This window comes from Muntiacus reevesi, chromosome 18 (assembly GCF_963930625.1).
Source record: "Muntiacus reevesi chromosome 18, mMunRee1.1, whole genome shotgun sequence".
Lineage (NCBI taxonomy): Eukaryota > Metazoa > Chordata > Mammalia > Artiodactyla > Cervidae > Muntiacus > Muntiacus reevesi.
Genome location: NC_089266.1, coordinates 22,660,860 through 22,682,596, shown reverse-complemented (window position 1 = coordinate 22,682,596; position 21,737 = coordinate 22,660,860). Strand labels below are relative to the sequence as shown.

At 37.2% G+C, this 21,737-nt stretch overlaps 1 protein-coding gene and 1 pseudogene across 3 annotated transcripts in view; one reads left to right on the top strand and one right to left on the bottom strand.

The window, feature by feature from the left end:
* The window catches only part of LOC136149795 (large ribosomal subunit protein eL19-like), a 239,275-nt pseudogene that overhangs the window by 50,515 nt on the left and 167,023 nt on the right, over positions 1–21,737 (top strand).
* Positions 1–21,737, bottom strand: part of FBXL20 (F-box and leucine rich repeat protein 20) — a 95,386-nt gene that overhangs the window by 6,347 nt on the left and 67,302 nt on the right. For all 3 annotated transcript variants that reach the window (XM_065908739.1, XM_065908740.1, XM_065908741.1), the window contains exons 4-14: positions 21,477–21,551; positions 20,227–20,321; positions 19,686–19,754; positions 11,920–12,015; positions 10,252–10,378; positions 8,841–8,915; positions 6,348–6,478; positions 4,649–4,709; positions 3,678–3,722; positions 1,798–1,854; positions 591–803 (exon numbers count right to left, since the gene is read on the bottom strand). In XM_065908739.1, coding sequence (XP_065764811.1) covers positions 591–803; positions 1,798–1,854; positions 3,678–3,722; positions 4,649–4,709; positions 6,348–6,478; positions 8,841–8,915; positions 10,252–10,378; positions 11,920–12,015; positions 19,686–19,754; positions 20,227–20,321; positions 21,477–21,551 — 1,044 coding nt within the window. The remainder of the gene's footprint in view (positions 1–590; positions 804–1,797; positions 1,855–3,677; positions 3,723–4,648; positions 4,710–6,347; positions 6,479–8,840; positions 8,916–10,251; positions 10,379–11,919; positions 12,016–19,685; positions 19,755–20,226; positions 20,322–21,476; positions 21,552–21,737) is intronic.

The window sequence follows — 21,737 nt, the reverse complement described above, 5'->3', positions numbered from 1 at the left end:
TTTATGTACTCAGAGGCTATTAAGGCCAACACAGATATTTTTAAAGGTTGGTTGTAAGGGCCAAATTAAGCACAGTGCCTTTCCCACAACAGGTGTGGAGCAGATGTTCCAATAAATGTCTGTTGAGCAGAAAAATCCAACACAAAGATTCATCTAGTCTTTTATAACTTCCTTGCTGGCAACCTGTCTTTCAGTGATTTGGCTATACATGAGACTATTAGGAAGGATGGGGCAAAAAGAAAAGGTAAAAAACTGTGTGATTCAACCACCATTTGCTGTCTTAAAAAAAAAAAGAACCCCAGCACAAGAGTTTGATATGAAAGGCTATACAAATTAAAAATTTTAAACCCCATTTAACTAAATATTTTTTCATTATTTCATTTCTTCCTGCTAAACTTCCATCAGGAACAATAGGAAAAAACTATCTACCCTTTGGTTTGCCTGCCATCTTTTTTTCTCTTTGTTGAGAATCCATGGAAAAATACAAATATCAAAGGAATCTAAACCTTAGAAAAGGAAATGGAGGGGGAGAAAAGAAAAAAGCAAAGTGCTGAGAAACTAGACCCAGAGGGTGATGCTGCCATCTTTACCCTGAGTCTCTTGATTCCAGCCCGCGTGATTTGCTGGCAGTCATAGAGTTCTATCCGCTCGAGGCTGTGACAGCTCTTCAAGTGCTCCAGGGATGCATCTGTGATTAGGGGACAGTTGTCCAGTTCAATCACTTCCAGCTGGTCATGGGCGCAGGCCCCGTTCCCCAGGTGACGAATTCCATCATCTGTGATCAGCTCACAGTGAGACAGACTCTGCAGCCAAATAGAGTAGGGAAGGACACTGAGATATTTAATGGCATTCTTTGAATCAGAGGCCTGTGCGTCATCAGGAAAAAGGACTTTCTGGTTTGATTCCGAAATATACCGAGCCATCACTGGAGCCGTGCGGTGAAATGAAGAATGCATATCAGAGTCAGTGGGGTTCTGCTTTTGATAATCAAAGATCAATATTTCTCAGGGTGATTCTAAATACATCTTGAGAATTCCTATAAGGACTGTGAAATAGTTCATAAACAAAATAAGACATCTCCCACAACCCTCTCAATACACAAATTATTAATTAATACTTTTTCCTCTCTTACTGGGACAAGGGGGGGCTCAAACTTTTCCTACAAAATTTTTTTGAAATTTGGACTAAATATTGAATACCTGATGCAGGGCATGCCCAAATAGTTTATTACCTGAAGATGATTCTTACAGCTGTAAGATGTGATCACCTGTTAGCTTTACAAGTTTTCCTTAAATCCCCGGTTCCTCCATGTGAAACACAGAACCCTTGACTGAAACCTGGTTTAATGTGCCACACAACACCAAAAATGAGTCTCAATACAGAACAGACAACCTAAATTCTTTTTCACAGTGTTACTGGAAGCAGTAGGAGAAACTCCCTCCAAGTAAAGCTTTGATTGGTTCTATTTTATAGGAACATTTAGTCCCAATGAGAAGCAGACTGTATTTAGGGCCATCTCATCTCTTGGACCTTTGGAAATTTAAGCATCATTCAGGCTGGAGTGTAATTCATGCAGGAGGGAGAAAAACTGTCAGTTTTCAGTCTCCAAGCACTGACAGAGAAAACATTTAACTTTTCCAGTTTCTATCTCTCTCCCTTGAGATTAAGTCCTCGCTTGGTCTTCTGTAAGTTGACAATTTGGAGAAATATACTTTCCCAAGATGGTAACCAGACAGCAATAGAGCTCAGTTTTGAGTAAATCCAATAAATATATAAAATTTCCAAAATCAAACTCACCAATACTTGAAGTCGAGGACAGTGTATAGAAAGTTGGATTAATGTGCTATCTGTTATCTGAAAGAAACATGTAAGTTTATTTTAGGTGTAATTGCAAAAAACTCATGGGCCATACCACATTTGACTACGCTGCCAGACTGATATCAAACAATCATCAAACAACAAACAATTAAACAATCAAACAATCATCAAACAACAGAATCTTAAGGTTGAAATCCCATCAGCTACCAGGACCTGTTTTTTTGAGAATCTATCCAGGCTAGACTTAAATTCATCTAGTCATCTCTGAACAGGTCTGTTGAAAATTGTTTTTGAAATAAATGAAAACTCGTCCCCTCATAACTTCTACCCACTGGACTTTGTCTGACCTCCTTAGAACCATCACAAAAGTGAATCAGAAGATATTGTTCCATGAAAAATATTAACGTAGGAACATCCTCAAGTTTTTAGATATCTGACCCATATTTTTATTTTATTTTTTAATTATTTATTTTACTTTACAATACTGTATTGCTTTTGCCATAGATGGACTTGAATCCACCATAAGTGTACATGTATTTTCCATCCTGAACTCCCTTCCCTGACCCATATTTTTATAAGCAATGCCACGACTCAGGACTGGTAACTGGTATGTCAGTTATTTTCCTCAAGGATGGCAGAAAGAAGCTGCTGGGTTAACTACGAATATTCAATAAGGAAAATCTCCTGAGAAACAAGTCTTTCATAATTATCTTAGGATGAAAAGTAAATCAGCGTTTCTTTTCAAATTTGTCTCCAATTCTGAAATTATTATTATAATACAGGTAACTCCACAGGGGCTAAGAAATGGCAGGGGGTAGAGGACTAGAGTGGGCAAGCAGGTGTGCATCACTCAGAAGATCTAACACCGGAAAGGACACACAGGCATGTGCAAGAGATGGATGTGAACATGTTTTAGTTTAATAAGGACTAACAGGTACTAACTAGTGTCCAGATAACAAAAAGTTACCTGGAGTATATATAGTTACTGAATATATATATAGCTGCTGTAGTTACCAAAGTATTTTCTCTTCTTTGTTTTTACCATTAAAAAAATTCACTGCTCTTTTTTAAGTTTTTATCTTGGCTGTGCTGGGCCTCGTTGCTGTGCACAGCCTCTCTCTAGTCCTGGCGAGCATGGGTTACTACAGTTGCGGTGCTCGGGGTTCTCGTTGCAATGGCTTCTCTTGCTGTGGAGCGCGGGCTCTGGGGCACACAGGCTTCAGCGGTTATGGCGCATGGGCTTAGCTGCTCTGTGGCATGTGGAAGCTTCCTGGACCAGGGATCAAACCCATGTCCCCCGGACTGGCAGGCAGATTCGTTACCACTGGACCATCAGGGAAGTCCTCCATCTTCTTTTCGGAGTCCCCCTTTAAAATTTCTCCCTACCCAACTAATAAACTCAAAGCTCTTAACATTGGTAATAAAAGAAAGTGTTAATAAGGTAGTAAGTCAGCCTGCCTGAAGGACAGGGTTCCACACAGAGTTGGGTCTCTAGGGTTAATGATATATGAGGCTCTGGGTCCAATTAAGCTAAAAAGGGACAGATATCTATCAGTGTCGTGGGGCTTTAATTATTTACTGGTATCATAACCCTGTAGATCTAAAGAAATATCTTAATATCTTTATGATCTGAATGCCTGATCCTTCTTTCTTTCTAATGGCAACCTTACTGATGACATGCGTTTTCCTAGGACAAATTGCATGAGCACCTGTGCCTGGTATGCCTGGAGGACACCTCAATAAATGGACAGCTAGCAGGCTCTACAATACTCGAGGGTAGGGAATTGAATGTTCTGATGTGCATATATTATGTACATTTCTATTATACTGTATTTCTGAGTAAAAATCCACAATCTTACCTGAACACACTCTTCCAGGTCCATCTTTTCAAGCTCATGGCAGTTCTACAAAATACAAACAACCCAACATTATAGAAAAAGCATTTAAAATATAGGAAAAAATTAAGGTTAGAAAACTAAGAAATAGTATTAAATATACTGATGAAATCTCAAGAGCTTCAGAACTGGTATCATTTTAATACCACTTTCTACCTTATTCCATTAATTACACTTTTTAAAAAGGCCTGTATCAGTGAATTTCTCAATTATTCCATACTTAAAGTATCTAATATCTTAGAAGTCCAAAGGAATAAATTTCCTGAATACTCACTGAGACAATATAGACATCCTTTCAACCAAAAACAATTTAATGAAAACAATTTCTTTGGAAGCACAGGAAGGGAATCTGTGTCCTAATCTAGTTATGCCACGTGCTTCCCCCTGTTCCCTCCCCCATTAGTATTCCATTGAACTGCCCTGAAAGCAAATGCCCTTCCTCGTGGTGCATTACACTGGTCAAAGATGGTATACTTTTTTTTTTTTTGATGGTATACTTTTAAATACTATTTTATTATACAGTGACTTAAAAGGCGCTTCATGTATTAACATCTTGTGGAAAATATAGAAAATCTCTCCATTTAGATTAGGCTTACATGCTTCTTTCAACATTCATTCACCAGTTGCATACCAAATAACCAAGTAAATTTCTTTCACAAAGCACCAGGAAATGCCTGCTCAGTTTAACCTAGCATCTTATGAAAAAGTGGAAAATCAAGTCTCATGAAGCAGTGTCAGGCTCTCCAATCCATGTCTACCTTTCCAGAGCACTTGCTTGAAGCTTCACCCCAAGAATGCTCAGGAACACCAGCCACAGATATATTCTCCCACATCCCATACCTCAATTTTCTACCCCCTACATTTCCCTATGTTGATCATTCTTCTGAAATTAAAAATCCCGGACAAAGCCTACAGAACCTGAAGAAAACACTTACCCTGGCCAGAGTGGTAAAGCCTACATCAGTTAATTGAGAACATCTTGCCACTTCTAATATTCTGTTAAAAAAAAAAAAAAGAAGTGAAAGTCATTCCCTTGGTCCTTGAAAACTGGGTCTATTAAAAGAGCAAGAATTTAAGAAAACAACCTCCTATTCCCTAAGGTCTATGTAACACAGAATGACATTCACAGCTAAGCAAGTCTGTATACAGATCTTGCCATTCTCTTTCATGGAGCGATCAAAAAGTGGTCCTGTAAATATATTTCAGGGTGACGCAATGAGAATAATATAATAGAAGCTTGTAGTTAATGCCAAAATGCATGATAAACGCATTAAAAAGCCTTCGTGATAGCATACTGCTTACCCCCCAGAGGGCAGCCTGCTCCTAGAAAACAAAGGAAACGGACATAAATACTCTGTTTCAGTTAATCTTGCTGCTAAAGTAAATTATTCTCTTTCCCTATTTCACATGTAAGTTCACTCAGATTTAAATAGCTTTTAAAAATACGATGAAGGGACTGGTTAATCATAGGCCTGTCCCAAATAAGAAATTCCATATGTATGAAAAAAATATTCTTAAGCTTCCTGCCTCCTCCCACAGGCTCCCAGGGAGGCCCAGCAGAGAAGGAAGCTGAGCTGGCAGTCACTCTCCTATTCAGGAACTGCTGAACACAACCCTAAACACCAACCACAGGCTTGGGGAATCAAAAGTAGAAGCTCTTTTCTGTGAAAAGTCTGGTGGTGTCTGTATGCCAGTAGCGAAGAATACTGCATGTTTGCTGACAAATTACTAAAGAAGTTAAAAAACAAAACAAAACCATATACAGGCCCATGGCCAGGTCATTACAAAAAAGTTTTAAGGAAGTTTTTATTGGTTTACAATGATTATTATAGGTAAGAAAAGTGGTTTTGTAGGTTTTGGAGCTAGATTGCCTGGGACTGAACACTTATTCCTGCCCTTACTAATTGTGAGGCCTTGAACTGTTTACTCAACCTCTTTGTGCTTTTGGTCTTCTCATCTATAATATAGAGATAGTAACAGTGCTTATATGGTGTTATGATGATTAAATGAATTAACATTCGTAAGTCATTTAAAACGATGGCTAACATGTTTAATATGTAAGTACAACGTAAGCTTTGTTTTAAAGACCAAAAATCAGTATGGGCTTGATACCACGCGTCTGATAACACAGCATTCTTAGTAAATACTCAGCCAATCTTGTACTTAGGTAGAGAAGAGGAGCCACAGAGAAATAAAGCTTGCTTTAAAACCATCAGTACAAAAGAGGAATTGTTTTTTCTCTTTGAATATTTCCTGAGATGTACCTGACATCATTACTACAACAGAATAGGTAGGCCTCTATAAATTTTCTTCAGAAAGAAATTACATGAAAGCATTAATAAGAAGAAAATGCCTTTATTTCTTTCTTCAAGTAATGAGATAAAATGTTTCTATTTTAGTACTAGTTATATTCTAGTATGGACAGCAAGAAGTAGAAAATGAGGACTATTACCCCCAGGTTCAGACCAATTACATGTAATCAAATGAGGTAGGAAGCAAGTAGGTGGGCATCTGAAAAGGTAGTAGTGGCCTTCTAGAGTCTATCTTAAAAATTTCAAGTTTCCAAGGAAAGAGCATGAATGGAGACCGCTGCTCCTTTTCTCTGATTTTTTGAGACAAACAAGAAATGTTTACCTAAGCCGAGGGCAGTTCTGACCTAAAGCGTTCAGGATGGCATCTGTGATGTTGGAGCAGCCAGAGGCACAGAGGGACTGTAACTTATGGCACCCCCTGCATATAGTAATGAGACCTTCATCTGTGATTTGCTAAAAAAAAAGAGGGAAAAACCCATAGTTATCAGTAACTTAGCAGAAGATAAAGACAAAAAAAAGTTACCTCTGTGAAGTAAAGTGCCAAAAAGAAATAAAAGCAGATTTGATATTAATCACGTAGCAGACCTAAAAGAAAATGAACACTTTCTTCCTTCCTCCAGTTCCTTTTGATTTAGTTTTCAAGAGAATCTGTGCTCACTGCTGGTGCAAAAGGAAGAAGCTATAATAGGGTTCTTTTAACCTAATGGGAGTAACAGGACTGGGAACAGTATGGGGTGCATCTTGGTGGAGGTTCAATTAACTGATTTTAAAACCTAGAAAACAGATAAGAACAGCAGTATTTTAACAGTATAAACACATTTACAAGTTCAAACTTGATACTGATATTGTTACTTTAACAACCTGTGGATGAGGCTACTACAGTCTTTTATTAACCATAGATCCATTTATTTCTAAATTTCAGTTTTATAAAGACTATCCTAATTTAATGGAGAGAAACAGTTGTATCCAACTCAAATTTTGTATGTTTCAAATTATTATTTTAATTTTAAAATGAAAAAGAACACAGATGTTACATTAAAAAAAAAGATGTCATGTATAAACATCTTGTGTTGGATATGATCAACATTCTAATTTATCCTTATCTTGATAGATTCACTAATTTTGTGTAAGCCTCAGAATAAAGCTTTCCTGTCATTTCTGTTTAATCAAGCAGTATTCTTCGGTTGTAAAGACAACTGAAAAAAACAAACAAAAAACCCCCAAACTTTAAATATTCACTGCTTAAATCAGTATGCTCTCAGTATTGTAGAACTGAAACACAAATGAAAAATGGATGCAAAGACAGATTCAAGATCTGTCAAAAGAATGAGCTGATAAGGCGTATATACACAGGAAAGTATTTTGAGGGCTGTGCTGCCTTTTTTTTTTCTTCATGTTTTAAAGTCTATAAGGGATTACTGAGGAAAAAAGATGAAGAAAGTCATATTACCAATACTCTTGATTTTTAAAAAGAGTAAACATCTACTAAACTTTTATGTTTTCAAATTAGTCAAGAAGAAGAGACTGCATTAAGTATATACTTTGGTCACTTCAACAGTTTCAGGCAGAAACTTCAAGAAGTCTTATGAATGCTGAGAATCATTTCATCACATTGTACAGGAATGACGGATGGAATGACTCATGCCCTAAGATCTGGGTGAAGGTAAACAGTAAAAGAAACATATGACAGAGCTGGTTCTTTATGCCAGAAGGGTAGAGGAAATGAAACTAAAATGGTAAATGCTAGGTATGGAATGTATGTATTTATATGTATGTAACATACATATAATATCTGTGCATGTGTACATAAATAAAATCTGAAGATGTATAAGTTTTTTTCTATCACTGTAAGATGACGGTTTCATGTTTACAAAGGTTGTGTAAGATCTTTCTTTCATGCCAAATACTTCAGTTTCATAAATGAAAGTAGGCAAATTTCTGGTAGTTAGCAACTATGGGAATCAAAACATCATCCCGTTAACTCAGTCTCCAGGAGCATCTTAAACAGATCACTTATAGCACCGTCCCTTAAGGGCTGGAAGGACAGGATGCTTAAACTGCACAAAACATGGCCCTCTATGTGTCACCCTAAAATGACCACTGTGCTCTTAAGTCTCAAGTGACCAAAGAATAAAGGGAAAGTATAATAACCAGAAGGTTTAGCAAAAACAAGGAAAACATTCACTAACTTTTTTCACTGTGATCAGAGGCTCTCACTCCAAAGTAATACACACGTGTAATTTTTAAGGCAAGAGAGAAAAGTTAAAGGTGTACTGTCACTGCTCTTGGATCCTGAATAGTTTCAGTTAATTCTACGAGCAAAATCCAGGGGGTTTGTGATAGACACAAAATTGACAGTCTAAATAAACAAACCAAATGTAAACTATAAATACTAATTGAGAATAATTTAAAGGGTGTACTTTGCTTGTTATCTACTTATATCAGTGGTCCCCAATGATGTGACTGCAATTAATTTACCAAAAATATTTTAAAGGCCAAACTTAAAAAAAAAAAAAAAAAAAGCCAAAGTTTATGAATAATTTACTTCTAAAAGGTAAGTTTTTCTAAGTAGAAGAGAAAGGGGTAGAGTTATACTTGAGCTTACTTGGAATTCTGTATAAGCTACTCTCTATCTCATCTATGTCAAAGGCCCTAGGAGTGAGCACTGCTGAGCATGTAAAAAAGCATGATGTTTACTTGAATCCTCAAGGATGAAGTGGACAAACTGCTGGTCTTTATGACTGAAACTCTTACAATAAATAACATTACTGAAATGAATTACTAGCACAAAAGAGCGGTCAGAAGGACTGCTTACTAAGCAAGTCTGCAAGTTCAAAGTCACCAGTTCAGGACAGTGTGCACCTATGTACTTGAGAGCTTCATCTTCTAGCTAGAAAAATTAAAGAGAGAGAAAAAACTATTACTGATATTGCTTAATATTTTAAAACTTTAAAATCTTAAAGGTTTAAGAGTGTACATACACACAGAGTGTACACATTCATCAATACATTTTAAATGTTGCCAACCAAGTTTCAAATAATCATATAAAAGTGCAATTCATATAATTAGTACAGTTATTAGTCTTTGTCATCAGTTTGGGCCACATTAAATTCATATCACCAAATCAAGGGAAAGATAAACACTGCCTAGTGTTCATGGATATTTCTTTTAATAAATTAAATATGCTTCACAGCATTCTGCTGAAGGGTTTTGAAACTAAAGTAACTTTCACATTTCTACACTCCATGTAAAGTTCCTTAACAAACTTTAGAGCAGGAGCTGAGAAAGGAATCTGCAGTTTATCTGCTGCTGGAAGATCACTGCTATGAATACAGTGCTGAGACCAGATGGCAAGTAACTTGACTATAATGATGCATCCCAATCAATATTTTTCAGGGTTCCATAAATAACCAGAAGTTCAATCTGTTGTTTTAAGGCAGTCATACTTTCGAAGCGTTGTTTCAAACAATGGGATATCCTCCCATTACGGTGAAAGAATGAGGGCATTTAAAAAAAAATAGAACCCAAGGCCTGGTTTTAGCAACCATTAACTTAAAAAAAGGGGAATAAGAGCATGGCCCTACTCTGTCAGTCACTTCTAAACCCGCTCTTGATCCCTTCCTTCCAGATGTTGTTACCATGTCAATTCCTTTTTCCCCCTCACTGTAAAACACTGAGATATTAAAAATTTTAATGATAAAATATGTTGGATTTGTGATGTGACTGGCAGGAAAAAAGCATCAACACTATAAAATGTAGGTTGCTATAAACTTTGCACATCCAGCTCAAGGTCTCAGGCAGTGACAACCTGGCATATTTTCTTTTCAGATTAAATTACATGAAACCCTTCTTGCCAACAGCACCTGTTCTATATGATTTTGTCTCCTCATCTTTGCCTCTCCTCAAAAATTTATCTTTGGTCAGGTGTTAATTCTTCTCCTTTTTTGGGGGTTGGGGTGGGGGTGTGGGAAGGCCATGGCGCATGGCATGTATGATCTTAGTTCCTCAACCAGGGATCAAACCCATGCCCCCTGCAGTGGAAGCGTGGCATCCAAGGAATTCCCTCCTCTACTTTTTCACTGTAGGGAAAATACTTTAGTTTTTGGTAAGCATGGGTTTTTGGTCAATAACACACAACTACGTATCTCTCTAGCCAACATCTTGGGCTGCCCACCAAGCTCATGGTGCCTCTATCAATCTAAAGTAAGAGAGGGAGTTATTATTACCTGTGTGCAGCCTTTTAAGAATAAGGCTTTAAGACCTCCACAGCCTCTCACTAGAGCTTGGATACCATCCTTGGTTACTTGGTCACACCAGGAAATGTTTAATTGCTCCAACAGTGGACATCCCTCACTTAGGAATAAAACAAAACGAAACAAACATATGACTAAATCCAACTCCAAAGGCACCAATGTCTCATTTTATTGGTTATTCCATAACAACAAAAGGCGCATTTATCAATGCTTGTGGTGTTCACGTGGGACTACACCACTAGGAGGGCTAGCTCAAATCTACCTTAACAAGCTCAAGCACAATGCTGTTTTTCAGATATATTAGATTTTATGGAGCTTTATACTTTTCAAAATATATTCTTTCTGCACTTATCATAACTTTAACAGTCTCAGACAGGAAATGGAAATTAAGTGATTCCTTCATTCAAGTTAACAGAGTAATTAATGAAGAATGAGATTCAATCTCAAATTTTTCTATCAAACAATTCAAGCACTTATCAAAGTATTAGTAGTGAGGACACGGAAAATTTTCTTTTAAAAATTACAAAGGATCTGCAAAATTTTCTTTTCTGGGACATATCTAGGGTATGTTTTACATAGGCTGAATTTAGGATGTATGATATTAGATCTCCGCCTTCTGTCAAACACTATTTCATTTTTTGATTTCACATTTAAACAATAGAAGAATCCCAAGCTCTAGGGCATTCTCTGGAAAATACTGCTTTGTTTTATAAAATAAAGCCAAGGGATCTTAGTTCAAGTTCATTCTTCAGCATTAATACTGTGACTTCCGGCAGTCACCTCAGGAAGTGTGCCAGAGCCTCTCTCAGACCAAGACTAGCAACAGTCCTTCTATGTTCTCCTCAAACTGATGCATTCATTTTTACCCTGCCACTTATTCCTCTGTAATACAACATACTTAAGTGTCTTTTTTCTTCTTCTAGACTCTGAGAAACTTAAGGGTAGAAACAGTATCTTATTCAGTTACCTGCCATGGTTGAAATCATAATAACTGGCATTCAGAAGTGTTTTAGATTTTATCTGAAAAGTGTCTACCTCACAAGATTTTCAAGTAAATGAGCTCATTTACGTGAAGTGCTATAAACTATGAACACTGTTATACTACCTTATTTACTATACTAACCAGCCCTTGATACATGTGTTCTTAAGTACAGAAGGTATAGAAGGAGCCACATTTTCATATTACTTACACTCTACTTAACTAAATTTACATTTCTTCTTTTAATAATTTAATTATTATTCATAAATGTAACTAATGCATGGGACCATAATCATTTATAAAAGGCTGATAAAAAAAGTAAAAGTACAGAGAATGAGCACTTCATCCTCCTTTTAAGACATATCTTTTTGTAATGTAGTTTTAAAAATTACATTCACATTAAAACAATTAAAACCTACTGAGTGCTTACTACATACAGAATCCTGTGCTAAGCACTTCATTCACGTACAAAGTACTAGTCTGTTCAGAAATCCTAGTTACTGCTAGTCATTTCACCTGAATTTGTCCTATAATTTGGGCAAGTGTTAAAACAAATGATCAATTCCAAACCACAGTACATATCTATAAAACAAAAGTTTCCTTCAATTCCGACTTAAATTATTTGTTCTGATTATTGGACATTCTTGTTAGAAGAAATTTACCTCAGAGCTTTTAGAGACATGTTTGTTATTGATGTACAGGAAGCCAAGTCAAGGTGCCTGAGTTTGGAACAGAACTTGCTAAGGCTAGTGCATGTACTGAAAAAGGAGAAAATAATAAACAAATATGAACACAGTCTACTAAGCACATAATAATATTATACACAGTTTTCAATAAACAAATAATACATCCTTAGAATTTCATACATGATTCTCATGTGTTACAAGAACTATAAAATTTCCATACCCCAAATATTATTAAAAAGTAGTTATAAATCCAGGCAGGGACCCTTCATGCTGAGGAAGAGGTAGGTTCTCAAAGGATAAAAAAAGTTGTGCTGTGTATAAGAATTTACACGGGGGGAAGATCGTTCTTGATTCACATTTGGAAACATTAACAGCTATTGACAGTGACTACATTTGTGCTGATAAGAGATTTACAGGCATTTTGTAAATTCACAACACCAGAAAGCCAGCGAGAACATGCTAGCAAGTTGTGATACATGAAAACCAAAAGCTGTCTCTACTCTTTCACTTAAATCTCTTTCTGTAACAAAATAATCAGATTTTTGCAAGGTATACTGAGGATGGACCAGTGTTAGGCTAAAACGAACTAAGTTATGTAATATTACTGCCTGCTTTTCTTTATGAATTTGTTAAAAGCTCTTTTCTCACAGTGGTCAAGTTCCTCATTTAAATGTTTTTTTTTAGTTATGGAAAATCTCAAATATACTCTCAAGACTAAATAACAGAGGATGCACATATACCATCATTAAACTCTTGACATTTATCAATATTCTACTATTGCTATTTCATCTATTTCCTTCCTTTTCCTTGTTCCAATTTTTTTAGAGGAAATCCCAGACATATTATTTCACCTGTAAATATTTTGGGACATATTTCTAACATATAAGGATTTTAATTCCTTAATGTCTGACACCCAGTCTGTATTCAACTTTTCCCAAATGTATCATAAATGCCTTTGTCAAACTTCCTCTTGTGGTTTTATTCTGCAGTTTAGTAATGAACACTCTTTCTTGTGTTCATTAGTCAATCATCTCTTTCCTTGGTGAAATATCTAAGTGCTTAGGGCTTTTCTTTTCTTTCAATTGATTTTCTTTTTTGGGGGCCACACTGTGTGGCATGTGGGACCTTCGTTCCCTGACCAAACATCAAACCTGTGCCCCATGCAATGGATGTGCGGAGTCTTGACCACTGGACCACCAGGAAAGTTCCAGGCCTATTTTTAATTGGATTGCCTTGTTATTACTGACTGTAAGAACTTCCTGTCCATTAGCAACTCCCAGAATTGACTCAAACTCATGTCCACTGAGTGAGTGATGCCATCCAACTACTGCATCCTCTGTCGTCCCCTTCTCCTCCTGTCCTCAATTTTTCCCAGTATCAGGGTCTTTTCAAATGTGTCACTTCTTCACATCAGGTGGCCAAAGTATTGGAGTTTCAGCTTCAGCATCAATCCTTCCAATGAATATTCAGGACTGATTTCCTTTAGGATAGACTGGTTTCATCTCCTTGCAGTCCAAGGGACTCTGAAGAGTCTTCTCCAACACCACAGTTCAAAAGCATGAATTTTTCAGCACTCAGCTTTCTTTATAGTCCAACTCTCACATCCACACATGACTACCAGAAAAACCATAGCCTTGACGAGACCGACCTTTGTTGGCAAAGTAATATCTCTGCTTTTTAATTTGCTGTCTAGGTTGGTCATAACTTTTCTCGCAAGGAGTAAGCATCTTTTAATTTCATGGCTGCAGTCACCATCTGCAGTGATTTTGGAGCCCCCCCAAAATAGTCTGCCACTGTCTCCCCAACTATTTGCCATGAAGTGATGGGACCAGATGCCATGATCTCAGTTTTCTGAATGTTGAGTTTTAAGCCAACTTTTTCACTCTCCTCTTTCACTTTTATCAAGAGGCTCTTTAGTTCTTCTTTGCTTTCTGCCGTAAGGATGGTGTCATCTGCATATCTGAGGTTATTGATCTTTCTCCCAGCAATCTTGATTCCAGCTTGTGTTTCATCCAGTCCAGCGTTTCTCATGATGTACTCTGCATGTTAAGTTAAATAAGCAGGGTGACAATATACAGCCTTGACGTACTCCTTTCCCGATTTGGAACCAGTCTGTTGTTTCAAGTCCAGTTCTAACTGTTGCTTCCTGACCTGCACACAGATTTCTCAAGAGGCAGGGCAGGTGGTCTGGTATTTCCATCTCTTTCAGAATTTTCCACAGTCTGTGGTGACCCACACAGTCAAAGGTTTTGGCATAGTCAATAAAGCAGAAATAGATGTTTTTCTGGAACTCTCTTGCTTTTTCAATAATCCAACGGATGTTGCCAATTTGATCTCTGGTTCCTCTGCCTCTTCTAAATCCAGTTTGAACATCTGGAAGTTTACGGTTCATGTACTGTTGAAACCTGGCTTGGGGAATTTTGAGCATTACTTTACCAGTGTGTGAGATGAGTGCAATTGTGCGGTAGTCTGAGCATCCTTTGGCATTGCCCCTCTTTGGGATTAGAAAGAAAACTGACCTTTTCCAGTCCTGTGGCCACTGTCGAGTTTTCAAAATTTGCTAGCATATTGAGTTCAGCACTTGCACAGCATCATTTTTTTAGGATTTGAAATAGCTCAGCTGGAATCCGATCACTTCCACTAGCTTTGTTCGTAGTGATACTTCCTAAGGCCCACTTGACTTCACATTCCAGGATGTTTGGCTCTAGGTGAGTGATCATACCATCGTGATTAACTGGGAAGTGAAGATCTTTTTTGTACGGTTCTTCTGTGTATTCTTGCCACCTCTTCTTATTATCTTCTGCTTTCTCTATGTATTCCTGATATATAATGGTTTTCAGTGTAGAAATCTTGTACTTCTTATTCTCAGTAGGTTTTTCATGGAAGCTTTTGATCATATTAAGGAAACTCCCTTCTATTCTTTGTTGCTTTTTTTCGGCTGTGCCACTCAACTTGCAGGATCTTAAGTTCCCCAATGAGGGACTGAACCTGCGCCCCAGCAGTGAAAGCACTGAGTCCTAACCATCTGAACCACCAGGAGATTCCCTGCTGAGAACTTTTATCATAAATGAGTGTTAAGAGTTTGTTATGTGCTTTTACTACATCTAATGAAGCATTAGTTATCTACTATTACATAGCAAATCACCTTAAAACTGAGCAGCTTAAAATAATAATTATTTATTATCTCAGTTTTCATGAGTCAGGAATAAGTGCACAGGCAGCCTAGCAGGGTGACTTGGACTCAGGATCTCTCACAAGGCTACCATCAAGGTATACTAGCCACCGCTGGAATCATCTCAAAGGTGGCAAGATACTGATTCCCTTTCAAGCTCATTTAGGTTAAGTGGAGGTTGGCAGACTTAAGATGACCCAATTCCAAGCTTCCCCATTTGGTTTTTGATAGAATTCAGGTTCTTGCTGGCTGTCGGCCAGAGACCTCAGTTTCTTGCCACATGGGCCTCTCCAGAGAGCTACTCACAAGAGGGCAGAATGTTTCCCCAAAGCTGGAGAAGAAAGAGCAAGATAGAAGACACAGTCTTTTGGGAACCTAATCTCCAAAGTGATACCCAATCTCTTTTGCAGTGTTCTATTGTTAGAAATGAGACACTATGTCCAGTGTACACTCAAGGGGAAAAGATTACACAAAAGTGCAAACAGGAAGAGGCAGTAATTATTTGGGGGCCAGTTTATAAGCTGCCCATCACAATGAAAATGATCATGTGGTTTTTGTCCTTTATTCACTCCAGAGGACAGTAAATCTCAGCAGTTGCTTATTTTTGTACGTCCAGGAAGTCAAAAATGGTTTTGGCATTTTTAAATGGTTGAAAGAAAGTCAGAAGAAGATACTATTTTGTGACATGTGACATTAAATGAAATTAAAATCTCAGCAACATGCAATAAAGTTTTGTTGGAACAGAGCCATGTTCATTTGTTAATGTACTATCTGTGGCCACTTTGTAAAACACTGGTAGAGTTGACACTGACAGAGACTGCATGGCCAACAAAGCCTAAAATATTTCCTTATCCAGCCCTATACAAAAAAATTTGTTGTTCTCTGCTTTATTCTAATTATTATGAAAAATTACATTAATTGATTTTCAGATGCTAAACCACATGTATTTCTGGGATAAATCCCATTCAGATGAGATATAAACCCTTTTATATGTTGCTGGATTCAGTTTGCTAAAATTTTATTAAGTATTTCTCCATCTCTGTGTCTGAGGAATATAGTAGACTTCCTTTTATTGTTATGTTTTCACTTGCCTTTGGAATCAGAAAAACACTGGCCGCATAGGACAAGTTATGAATTATTTCCTCTTTTACTTTATGAGTGAGTTTGAGTATTAGTATTCTTCCTTCTTTTGATGGACTCACCAATGAAGTCATGTGGGCCTGGGCTATTTTTTTGTGTGTGGGACAATTCTGAATTATTGTATTTACTTCTATAGATTTATTCAGACTGCTAATCTGTACCTTCCCAGGAACTGGTCCATCTCACCTAGGTTGTCTGATTAAATTTATTTATGATATTACCTGACAAACATTTCATCTTGTCTGCTTTTGACAATTTGAGCCTACCCTCTTATTTTCTTAGTCTAGGTTTGTCAATTAAAAAAACTTTTTTCAATGATTATTGATTTTGTTACTGTTTTTGTTTCCTGTTTCACTGATATCCATTCTAATCTTTATTTTTCCTTCTGCTTGCTTTGGGCTTTGCTCTTCTTTTTGCTAAGTTTTAAAAAAATTTTATGTATTTATTTTTGGCTTTGATGGGTCTTCGTTGCTGCACGTGGGCTTTCTTTAGTTGGGGCAAGCAGGGGCTACTCTTCGCTGTGGTGTGGTGGCTTCTCACTGCTGTGGTGTCTTTTGCAGAGTATGGGCTCTAGTGTGAGCAGGCTTCAGTAGTTGCAATGCACGGGCTTAGCTGGTATGCGGTAGGTGGAATCTTCATGGACCAGGGATCAAACCCTCATCCCCTGCACTGGCAGGCAGATTCTTAACCACTGGATCACCAGGGAAGTCCTTTTCTAATTTCTTAATGTTGACCACTGTTACTGATAAAAGCTTTCTCTCTTTCCTCTTTTGTGACACAGGATTGCAGAGTTGTGTTAATATCTTGGCCGCATCACATAAATGTTGGTAGCTTTTCATTTTCATTCAGTTCAAAATTACATAGAAGCATGAGGCTGAATTTCCAAAGATTCTGCTGAGAATCTCTAGTTAAATTTTCTAGTTCTGGTTGAAGAATATATTTTGAATGATTTTAATCGTCTTAAATTAAGACTTATTTAGTAGCCCAATCTATGCTCTATCCTAGAGAATGTTCCAAGTATGTTTGTAAAGAATGTTTATTCTGTAATCATTGGGTGTTCCATCTGCACAGTATGCATTTTCCCATCTGTTTACTTTCAACCTATTTCTGAATTTCAATCTAAAGCTTGTCTCTTATAGACAGCACAAGCTTGGTCTTGTTTTTTAATCCATACTGACAATCTGACTTTTGGGTGAAGTGTTCAGTCTGTCCACATTTAATAATAATTATTGGTTTTTTAATCTTTTTTGGGGGGGGCACCATGCTGCATGGCATGTAGAATCTCAGCTCCCTGACCAGGGATCCAATCAGCAACCCCTGCATTGAACGCATGGAGTCTGAGTCACTGGACCACCAAGGAAGTCCTAGTAAAATTATTGATATGATTGCATTTTCTCTCCCATTCTGTAATCTCTGTTTGTTTCATGCTTTCCTTAAGTTTGTTTCTCTGTCTCTCCTTTACTGTTTTCTTGTATCAGGTGTACTGTTTCAATTCCTCTGTTGATTTTTTTTTACCTTTTTTCCTGAGTTATTTTCTTATAGTTTGCTCATAGAATACAGAATATATCTTAATTTACCACAATCTATATCAGAACAGTAACTTAATTCTCACAAAACATAAGCATTTTACTCCAATACGTAATGGTTCTCTCCCCTCTCCTTTGTGCTATTACTTTCATATGTTCTAACATATTATATTACTCCTATAAATACCATAGATCTATCAATACTGTTGTTCAGTTGCTCAGTCATGTCCGACTCTTTGTGACCCCATGAACTACAGCACGTCAGCCTTCCCTGTCATTCACTGTCTCCCAGAGCTTGCTCAAACTCATGTCCATTGAGTTGGTGATACCATCCAACCATCTCATCCTCTGTCATCCCCTTCTCCTCCTGCCCTCAATCTTTCCCAGCATCAGGGTCTTTTCTAATGAGTCAGCTCTTCACATCAGGTGGCCAAAGTACTAGAGCTTCAGCTTCGGCATCAGTCCTTCCAATGAATATTCACGATTGATTTTCTTTAGGATTGACAGGTTTGATCTCCTTGCAGTCCAAGGGACTCTCAAGAGTCTTCTCTGACACCACAGTTCAAAAGCATCAATTCTTCGGCGCTCAGCCTTCTTTATGGCTGCCTTATTTAAGTTCTGGCAATTCTTCTTCAGTTCAGTTTCCCAGCAATTGTTCTTTCCGTTTTAGATATTCTTTGCCCAGCTTTGTGGGGTCTCAGTATGTGCATATATAGTTTACTATTCAGCCAAATTTATGAAGATTTCTGTAGTCTTTTTTTGAGTAGCTTCCCTCTTTCAAGACACCTATTTGGTCACCCTGGTCTCCCAGAACTTTGATCTCTTTCTCTTCAAATCAGACAGAACTTTGTGCCCTGCTTGCATTCCTTCTCCTGTACCATTATCTCAAAAACGCCACCAAGCAGAAAGCCACGACAATCATAAGGTTCACCTCATTTTTTTCTCAGTTTTGCTCTGCATATTGTTCAACATTTCAGACTGCTTGCTTTCTATGTTTTGTACAGTTTTAGAGCTGTTTATAGAAGGAGGGTGGTGACTGTTGTCAGAAGCAGAGGTCTCCACCCTTGATTTTTAAAGTCTGTATCTTTTTTCTTTTAAACTATATTTAATATACTGCTAAAGTCACTAGAACATGCAAAATTCTGAACATTAATTAACCTGTGGTTATTTGATGACTTTAAGATAGTTAAGATCTATGAATTTAATGTGCTTATGTTAAAAGCTTTTATTTTTCAGAAATGCTTATTTTAGTAATGCATATTGGGATTTCCCTGGTGGAGCAGTAGATAAGAATCCTCCAGCCAATGTGGGGTACACGAATTCCATCCCTGGCCTGAGAGGATTCCACATATTGCAGAGCAACAAACTCATGTGCCACAACCAGCGAGCCTTCACTCCAGAGCCCTCAAGCCTGCATGCTGCAACTACCGAAGCCTATGCCTAGAGCCTGTGCTCTGCAACGAGGCCATCACAATGAGAAATCCCCACACCATAACAAAGAGTAGCCCCCACTTGCCACAACTAGAGAAAGGCTGCTCAAAAGCGACGAAGACTCAGTGCAAAAAAAGAAATGCATTATTTACACTGTTTAGGAATTTTTCACAGTAAGATAAAATGAAAAAGATAAAAGAGTGGAGGTATAGAGAAAACAAAACTAGCAATATTACTAAATAATATCAAGTATCAAGTTTTATTTTAAATTTCAAGGCAGAATTTGGGCCAAATTCCAAAATAAGCTTTTTGTTCCATTTCTAACTTCTAAAGTCACATTCTCTTTCTTGAAACATCTCTTCTCTATAAAACCAAATGAAATTTACTAAATCTATTTAGTAGCCTACATTAAAGCTAGTACAGGCAGGACACAATGGGCTATGACTTACCCTTCTAAAATATAAAATACTTACGCATCTGTAGTCTTTGTACACCCATTGAGATTCAGTACTTCAATGTTCCTACAGTTTTGTGCAAAGGTTCTTTACAGGAAAGAAACAAAGTAAAGGGTCTGAGGCAAAATGTGCACAATTCTCAGGATTAAAAAAATAACAGAAGATACAAAACAGCAAACCTGGATATCAGTACCAAAAGTCGTTAAAGTTACAAATAAATTAATTTTCAACTTTTAAACATCAATCCTCTTGTCAACCAAAGTTAAAATTATCCGAGCTTGAATTAAACAAACAACAAACTTTACTCAAGGCTCCAAATGAACCACTTGTAATATGGGGAAGCTTGTTTTTTGGGGGGGAGCACGTGTTCTTGTTTTATTCACCAAACCACTCATCCCACTACTGGATATTTGTATGATAAGCAGTGAATGTGTATTTGGGTTCAGAACAGCTTAAGAGGACGAAAACGATCCCAGCCTTTGCTGGTGAGATGCTGCTGTGTCTCGTGTTGCTTTTACTCCAGTCAGTAAGATCAGTTAATCAGTAGCAGTGTTTTTACCTTAAAGCATTGTCTCCTACTCCAAGACACCCACGAAGACTTAACTTTCGTAAAAAGCCCCCACACCTTTTTGAAATATTCTCCACTACCCGGCCCTGTAAAAAAGAGAAGATGGTATACAAAAAGATAAGCCACCACATCGTTTTTGGAAAGAACACATTCTCATTTTTAAAATGCTTCTAACTCGTTTTAAAAACCTAATTAAATCAAATCAGCTTTCTTGATCTATTTAAAATATGCTTAAACTCTATATTGTTATTTATTTTATCTTTAAGATACTTTATATTTGAGGAAATGGTGCTCTGTAGTTCTCTTATTATATCACTGTGTTATTGTTTCGGTATATTTACTATACTGCTCTAAGTACAGCAGAGACTCAATGAACACTTAACAAAAGCTTGCTGAATGATTTCGTGGTTAGGTTGCTTTAAACATTTACATCCATGAAGATAAACAGAATTGGGAAAAACAAAAATCCACCATGTTGATGGTACTTTCTGAAGATAATGGAAAGTTCATGTGAGGTTTCTTAAACTTCTTACATGAATCCTCAAGACAACTAAGCTTCATTAGTACTTTAAAAACAAAAACCCAACCCAGCTGAAAAAAATCTAAACCTAAATCTTACTTAATCCTTGTAACACAGTGAGGAAGCTATGATTTGCACTCTCCAGATGAGAGAACCAAGGACCACAGAGTTAAAATTCAGGTTACTATAATATAAGCTTAAGCCATTCTTCATTTGAGAAAACAGGCAATACTAAGGATGAAGTAGGAGGGAGAAATGAGAAGGGAAAAAAAAATCTCTCCACAGCAAAAGTAATCCAATAAATTTTTCTGGAGAATGAAAGAAAAACTATCTGTAGGCTCTCCTAGAATCCAAAATGCTCATCAAGAAGAATTTATGCAAATATTATGCCTCAGTAAGTTCTTAACTCCACTTATTTTTCCATAAACGGATATAAAAAGACTTCCTAAAAAAAGCAAACACAGGTCCATATTTCCACAACAAAAATAAAAACAACTTAGTAATAAATAATTTACTACTATTTCAGTAAAATAACTTTGCTTATTCTCAAAGGCTGAACAAGCTCTTGGGGAACACTGCAGGCTCTCATGAAATTCGGATGCACTGAAATTAATGGTTTCTCTCTCCAGGGAAAGGAGGTTTATATAGCTGAGGCTAATTTGTTCCATGCTGTAATTACATTCTAACAAGAGAAATGGGGCCACACACCACATAATTATACCTCAATATCCCTCTGGAAATCAAACAGGTCAATTCGCTGCCAGTTACTGCCATCCAAAGCCAGAACATTCCAGGCCTATTTTGAAGAAAAAGACACAAAATGAGCAGAAGCTGAAATGAAGGGGAAAAGCCAGCAAAATCCAAGTTCAAAAGTCAACCTACTAATGATTGAAATTGTCCAAAAAAATGTCTCAGCACCCCCATCATTAACTCCCAAAAGGTGAGTCTCATTTCTGATTCATGTTTTATTCTCCAAGCAGAT